The 7,466-nt window shown below is 39.3% G+C and overlaps 2 protein-coding genes across 2 annotated transcripts in view; both read left to right on the forward strand.

Annotated features, from left to right (window-relative positions):
* Positions 1-1,539, forward strand: part of LOC306839430 (tektin-2-like) — a 3,205-nt gene extending 1,666 nt beyond the window's left edge. Inside the window, exons 5-9 of the mRNA XM_079368152.1 lie at positions 1-171; positions 472-579; positions 679-822; positions 1,091-1,170; positions 1,274-1,539. The exon at positions 1-171 is cut by the window's left edge and continues 82 nt beyond it. Coding sequence (XP_079224278.1) covers positions 1-171; positions 472-579; positions 679-822; positions 1,091-1,170; positions 1,274-1,481 — 711 coding nt within the window. The 3' untranslated portion in view covers positions 1,482-1,539. The remainder of the gene's footprint in view (positions 172-471; positions 580-678; positions 823-1,090; positions 1,171-1,273) is intronic.
* An 876-nt stretch (positions 1,540-2,415) lies between these two features.
* On the forward strand, positions 2,416-5,127 carry stmnd1 (stathmin domain containing 1). Its single transcript, XM_079368034.1, has 5 exons — positions 2,416-2,613; positions 3,341-3,518; positions 3,609-3,742; positions 4,360-4,491; positions 4,576-5,127. The coding sequence occupies exons 1-5, from the start codon at positions 2,545-2,547 to the stop codon at positions 5,038-5,040; spliced, it is 978 nt and encodes a 325-aa protein (XP_079224160.1). The 5' UTR covers positions 2,416-2,544; the 3' UTR covers positions 5,041-5,127.
* Positions 5,128-7,466: the final 2,339 nt, after the last annotated feature.

The following is a 7,466-nucleotide window of genomic DNA, read 5'->3' on the forward strand; positions in this document are numbered from 1 at the left end:
CTGTATGACCAAAACACCCCGTGCTCCCGTCTTCATAACGACCAATACAACCCAAACTGTGTGAAACATGACAGGTGGCTGTCTCACTGCAAAGACCTGAAGCTGATAGCTGAGAACCTGATCAAAGACTGCTATACCTTCAGAGGAAACCTGCGCTCCTCTGTGGCGAATGTAAGAACACCAACACCATCCTGAAAAACTCAGGCAAAACAGAGTTTATGCATTACAGTATTAGTGCTTCTTGTACTTTTTTCATCTGATTTAATTTCAGATGTTAGAGTTACAACACTGAAGAGACGAATTTTTTTTATTCTTTATTCTGATTCATATTTTCAACCCTTCAACTTCTACCCACATCCTCATCTTCATACAGTCATATCAACTTGGAAAAATAAATTGAGTTTAAGTTCATTATCATTATTTATGCATGATTGTCTCTTCCACATTTTACAATATTTGTGATTCTTCCAGCAAAAAAATAATCAGGACCACTTGCGCTGCAGAACAGATGACACACTGAGAAAGAAGATTAATGAACTTGTTAAAATCCAGGATACCATGACCTGGGAGAGACAGGGGGTCAGTTCACTAAATCAATTTTAAAATTGTCAGAAATCCTTTGGACTTAACTTTTTCTAAAGGTTAACTTATTATCTTGTTGCTTTCTGTCATTTCCAGATTTGTGATAAGATTTGTGATCTGACGAAGGAAATACAGACGGTGACGGTCCAAATCAGGAAGTGTGATCAGAAGCTGCATCAGGCAACGCACCGCCTGGAAATCCTCAATCAGAGACCCCGACTGGAGCTCTGCATGGACCAAGTGAGAGTCTAAACATGCAGAAACAATTTGAATAAGTCATGTTTGAGTCACAATATTGTTGCAAGGTGTTTCAATTTTATTTTTTAGTAATCTTTTTTACTCATATTGATAAAACATCTATGACTACCTGACATATTCAATGTACAAAGTTCTTCATAAAGAAAGCAAATAAAAAGGATGTCATATAATAAATCAGGTTTTCATTAAGAATTGACAGAGTTTAGGTTAACATTTGTTGATAAATACTGTCCTCTTCCCTCTCCTCCAGCCTCATGTATGCCTCACTATGGAGAAACAAGACCTCTCAAAGACGACTGTTGGACTATACTCATTACTGAAACGCTTTCAGTAAGTCACAACTTCGCCTCTCTAATGGGGTCAAGCTTATAGCTTGTCACTTTAACTGTCATCATTTTTTAAACAAACGAATATTTATGCATTTTATCTTTAGACAGGACCTTGAGTCCACACGCAGACATCTGATGATTCTGGACAACAAACTGGATAAAAACACCAAAGTCCTAGAGGTGGAGCAGAAACTTCAGAGCCTGCATCAGAGTTTTTATCCTGGGTTTGACACCACCGTGGTCCTCAACACCAAGCCAAGACTCTGCAGGCCAAGGCTTACTCTTTGGCTTCCCCACATCAGAGCCATGTAGAGTGCATTTATGCTCCTCAAACCCGAATCCTTTCCATAAAATGTGGCAATAAAAAACACTTATAAAACAATATAAATCTGCTTGTGTAGTACCAGTATGCAGCTGATTTGATATCTGACCCAGAAATGAAGAGATGTTTTGGCGCCCCCTGTTGACAAAATACTACATCCCATCTATTTGCTTATCTTGTTCTCCACTTGTCGAGGTAGTATTTCAACAACAACAAAATCATCCTGTTGTTTCTAACCGTCAAATGTATCACCCTCTGTGGAGAATGTTTAAGATCTCAGTGTGCTATGAATTGTCTTGTCTGACAACGAGCCTCTACAGAAGTGGCTTCAGGCGTTAAATAAAACGTTGGATTATAGTCTGTTTTAAAGAGCAACTACAAAACTCCCAACAGGAGCTTTAAAATAGGTAAATCTTTTCAGGATTAAATTTTTTTTTTATAAACCAGCTGACATCATCAACTTGGATCCTCCCCCTCCTGCATCCCTGGAGACTTAAAATAAGTTTAAGACTTACTACTTTGAATTTATTTTTGAACAGTCAAATTGCCCAAATGAATAATAGTCACAGTTTTACATCTTCATTTTCAAACTCTGCAGCGCAAGATCGTTTAAATACTAACCATGGTGTGAAATGTAAACCGACAGACAAAAACTTAGATGATCAAACTACGTATGGTGAGCTGGGTGGTTATTATTTTTTTGGTGAGCTGATAGGTCATGGGACAATGATTAACAACAAATCTGCTTAAGGGAATCCAAGGCAGCAATAGGAGTGTGAAGACGGGTTTTTACCGTTTCCTGACTCTGACACGTTCCTCAGCTTGTTCCTGCGTGTCACCTCTTTAACCAGGTCAGATTTATTGTAGCAACGGCCCCTTAGCAACACACCGGGTCCATGGAGACTGCCTGTGTGCGTGTGCGTGTGTGAAGGAATGTGAGGGTTCCTGTATCAAATATAACAGCGACAAACACGAGAAGTAGGCTACCCTTATTAAACCTGTGACATTTATGACTTCCATGGTCATATTCCTCATCGTTACTTTGAGGTGAAAATGGGATGCGGCAGCTCATCAAACACTGCGGTTCTACCGCTGACACCGGAAGAGGTGAAGAGAGACAAGGTAAGCTGTGTGTCACTCAACCTGCCATTCAATGAACTAAAACAGTGGAGATGAGTTTAAAACAGGTGTGTGGTGCTTAGGGACTCTAAGGACTTTTTAAATCAATCATATAATTACCAAAAAAAATACTATTATGAAACTCTAAATTATCCATCAAGATATTATTTAATCATCTAAATATCTTATATGCTGAACCCCACTTTATTATGAATGTTTAAAGATTCATAATAAAGTGAATGTAGAGAAACATTAAAGGTAAATATCAATATCAAAGTATCAAAAGTAGAATCTTTTATGAACTTGATTTCAGAGTTTTATCAGCTATAATGTTGAATAAACTATGGGATCAGTGTTATTGATGATTTTGCATATCAGTGCTTTCGTCTTACTAGATGGAGCTAGTTTTATTACCCTCGTGATTGGTCGGAAATCTAAGTTGATGTCATACTAGAGAATATAAGATGAAAACGTTTGAGTGATAATGTTTGAAAGCACAAAATCATTACAATATTGATCAAATGTATCTATTAATGTAATTCAAACCTACTGTGTTTTAAAGTCTGAAACAATGTACTCTTTATTGTTACTCCTGGTATGTTTTACTTCCTCAGCTATTGTGTTCATGACAACGTGTCAACAGATACCAACATGACAACGGCATGTCTAGAACATGCTGTGTTCAGGATATTAAAGTGTTTGCTTTCATGTTGTGTCTCTTTGCCGCCAGGATGAGACGGAAAATAAACTTGATGGTCGTGGAGACTCAGCCATGTCGAAGGGCACCACAGACAGTGGGGTAGTGATGGACAACAGAGAGATCCCTGACTTACCTGGAGCAGTGCCCACAAAACTCCCTCCTCTAGTGTGTGTCGGAGAAAGCGAGACTGACAGAATTACACAAAATGGTGTGTATGTGCACTAAACATGCTGGATTAAAACAACGTAGTTAAAAAAAAAATTATACATGTCCTTCATCATATTTGTCTGTCTCCCAGGCTTACTGCAGCAGGAGAGCACTGTGCATGAACGCCAAAACTCCAGTGAGATCCTGGAGGAGCTGCTGCTTCAGGGCATCATACCAGATGGACAGAGCAGAGAACAGGGGGCCGGGGAGTCATACAGCATCATGGTGGGTACCTGGTGCACACTGGTCACAGGGCAGGGAGAGTTGCATCACGAAACAGTCATTGTTGTAAAATCTGTATTCGGTAAATCTTTTTAGCTGAGCGGTTTAAAAAAAATCTTTGCGATTGGTTTCTTACTTCACTACCAGGATGTCTGTTGAGTTTTTGGATATCTTTCCGCCCACACTCTTTCATGTTGGGACGGTAGGTTTCAGTGGGTTTTTAGAGCCTTTTTTTATATTCAAAACTATTAAAAACAGATGTAAAGAAAAATTACAGTACGAGTTTACTCATCCATAAGTTAAGTCTAATAACAAGCAGTTGAAACTTTGCTGCAAAGCTGAGGAGAGCTATGTAATCTATTTGTTTTTCTCAGTGGGTTTTATCACTATGACATACAGTAAGTTTTTAACTTGACAATTTATTAGACATCTTTATTTAAATGTCCTAATTAATAATTTAGTTGAACAAGAGCTACACTATCAGGGTGCCTTTATATTAAAATTGAAGACAACCATTTTGAATATGTAAGAGCTGCAACCATGCACTTGTAGTTTGTGGCATTAAATGTGTGTTCTCTGTTTCCCCTGCTGCATGTTTGTGTGTGTAATGTGTGAAACAGCTTGTGGGCAAGGAGGCAGTCAGGCGAAGACCTCCTGCCAGGCTGGAGTCCTTGAGGGTAAAGAATGTGCAAAATATCCTCAACAGAGAAGAAATCGAGAAAAAGATTAAACTTGCTGAAGAGAGACGCAAGGTGACAACTGGGTTTTTATGTATGTTGGATTATCCAATTACTTAGTGTATCACAAACTCCTCTGCTACTTTCATGTTCTTTCAGTTGAAGGAGGAGGAGCTCAAGACACGTTTGAGGTCCAAGTCTGCACGGGTTCGTGGCCCTGCACCTATCTCTAGCACAAACAAGGATCTAGACCTCACTGAAGTGGAGACGCTACAATCATCTCTGACCTCTGACGCCCTGAATCCACAGCCTCACAGCCAGAGCCCCCGACAGGCAGCTGAAGGAACGGAGCGGGTGAGAGATGTCGTAGGGGGTAGCGGGGAAAGTAAAGAAGATACTGGCATAGCAAAGAGGAGAGAGGACAAAGAGGAAGAAGGAGGGAGAGAAGAAATCAGAAGCACAAAAGGACAACGTGAGACTGGCGATGGACAAGACAAGGAGGAGGAGGAAGGAGAGGAGATGGAGTTGACTCAGGTGGAGGAGCTCAAAGAGAATGAGCTCCTCGGTGCCTCAGGGGAGCTGGAGTGGGATTCTAGTTTTCAAAGGGCAGAGGAGGGGTTTTAATTTAGAACCACAGATCACCACTTAAATAGAAAAAAAGAAGAGCCAAATAATTCCATCTGCAAAGAAGAGATACCTGTCAAACTCTAAAAATATGCATAATTTTTGTACAAACACATTAAACTATGATGGGGCCATTTTGTAGCTCAGCTGGGTTTTCTGTCCTTAATAATATTACAATGTTCCACATATTACAAGCAATGATATTTACCTGAATGAAAGCTTAAAGCAACATTATCTAGACTTGAAATATTCGTTGCTATTCAGCTTAGACGTTTGTTTCACTTTTCACTCTAACAAAGCCCAATTTCAGCACTTAAGGCAGTTATACTTTTGGGCTTCAGATGGCGCTATTTCTGTGAGTTGAAGTTCTAATGTAGTACCTTGAAGTCAGTCAAGCAAACGAAAAGAAATGCTCAGTGTAAAGATGTCAATAAAGTTAACTTTTTGCAGTGAATCTGGATTTGTTATCAGAATCTTTTTTTTTTTTTTTTTTTTCAAGTATCAAAGTATATTATTAACAAGAGTAGATTCAAACTTTGAGATTATTTTCCTGAGAAGTTCAGGGGTTTCCATGCAGCCTCAGTGTGACTGAGCTCTGGGTATTCAGCTGTTCCAGTGAACTTAGACCTTTAGCTGGGCTCTGTCTGGCATGTGCTATATAGTCAAACAGAAGTTTCAGCTCTCTGTCACTGCAGCCTTTGTCTTTTGTTTATTTATTTTAACACGTTTTTTTTACTGCTGAAAATGTGAACGAGTTCAATATTAATCTATTATTACACAATTATTTTTGTCTTAACGTTTCTGAAATCCCACTTTTGAAATAAAACAAAGGAAAAAGGCATTTTAAGCATTTCTTTTACACATTTTCTTTTACACTTGAAGAGTTTGAGTAGTCTGCATCTTGAGTTTATTAGAAATACAAATACGGTATTGTTGAAGTATTTATTTATGTGGCAAAAGTCTTTCTTATATGTGCACAAAAGGATTCAGACAAGTCAGCATGTTGCGCATGAACAGAAAACAACAATTGAACGCAACCTGACCGGATGCCGGTTGTTAAGCTTGCAAGCTCGATATTGTGTCCCCCCCCTCGCCCCCCTTTTCAGACTCCTCTCGGACTTTAAAGCGTGCGTGGCTGCCTGAATGAAACAGTGAATGAGCAGAGACACGCTCTATCAGGTAGTGTTTCTTTGTTATGAAGAATTGTGAACTGCGTGTCACCGTTCCTACATGGATCACCAAACTGGAGGCTATTAGTTGCATTAAGAAGGTTAATCTATATGACACAAGCACATAAAGGGCTATGGCCTATACAAAGTTAAGTCACCATTTTGGATCATGAATGCGCATGCGTTCACTGCGAAGGCACCAAACACGTGTTTGCACAACAAGAACAACATTCAAATTGGGTTATGGGTTTTAACTCGTGTAGCATGAGTAGGCGACACAGAAAGGTCCGGCAGGGTAGGCCAGGCCTAACAGAACAGAACAGACAGAGGCCACAGACAAATTCAATGATTAACAGCTCCCTCACTCTCAGGTTACTGGATCTGAATTAGTCTACTCTTTGGCTGTTCAAAATGACAAACATGCAGCTGTCTGTCAGTCAGCTGAGCTTCACTGAACTCTTCAATAATTGATGTTGGGAGAGCTCTGACTGTAGACTTTATCCTTTCTCATCATAACAGCTGTGTGTAATTTAAAGACGCACTGTCACTTTTTAACGTATACGCCTATATTGCTTGATCTAATTTGGTAGATAACAGTTACTTAATAAAAGATAATAGGCTATTGAATGTAGGCATAGATGCTGATTCAGATTTAGATTCCGAAAAAAATCAGTGTGAAACCCCCTTGTGATGTTAGGGCTGAATTTTTTGATTTATTCAAAACAGTAGAGATGACTTATTGACCTTGTAAAACAAATTAATACAAACATGACATAAAACCAACTCTTTTAAACTCCAATTACAGTGCTAATGTTGTCGACTCAGATAGTGTGCCAAAACTCGAACTTCCCTCTGCTCCCTTGACTGCACCTGTCTGCTCACCTTTACGCTAAACAGCTGTTTTCGCAGGTAGCCTTATTTGCACATAAATTGAAAAGACAACTTCCATAAAAGAGTACAAGCCCGAACAACAGTTCCTCTTCCCAAAGTGATAAAGACAAATATTTCGCTATTAAGAGACATTTGCTCATAAAGTTATAGAAATCGCATCTTTCTGTTTAATTAAATCAATAATGCATCATCTTAAAGTTCCTGCTATTTTGCTTCCGATCGATGGTAAACTGAACGTGTTTCAAGTTGTTCATTTTTCTTTATTTAACTGCTCCAGATCTATTTCGAAAATGATCTCGTGTGCTTGTCACAAAAGTGAAGGTTTCCCTGTGAGCGCGCGCCGGTGGGCGGGCAGAGATAGGGACT

Source organism: Symphodus melops (assembly GCF_947650265.1).
Source record: "Symphodus melops genome assembly, chromosome: 18".
NCBI lineage: Eukaryota > Metazoa > Chordata > Actinopteri > Labriformes > Labridae > Symphodus > Symphodus melops.

Bases quoted from the DNA above. Each gene is read 5' to 3' on its own strand.
- stmnd1 (XM_079368034.1), top strand. From the start codon at position 2,545: ATGGGATGCGGCAGCTCATCAAACACTGCGGTTCTACCGCTGACACCG. The intron at 2,614-3,340 runs GTAAGCTGTGTG...CTTTGCCGCCAG, and splicing joins AAGAGGTGAAGAGAGACAAG to GATGAGACGGAAAATAAACT. The intron at 3,743-4,359 runs GTGGGTACCTGG...TGTGTGAAACAG, and splicing joins GGGAGTCATACAGCATCATG to CTTGTGGGCAAGGAGGCAGT.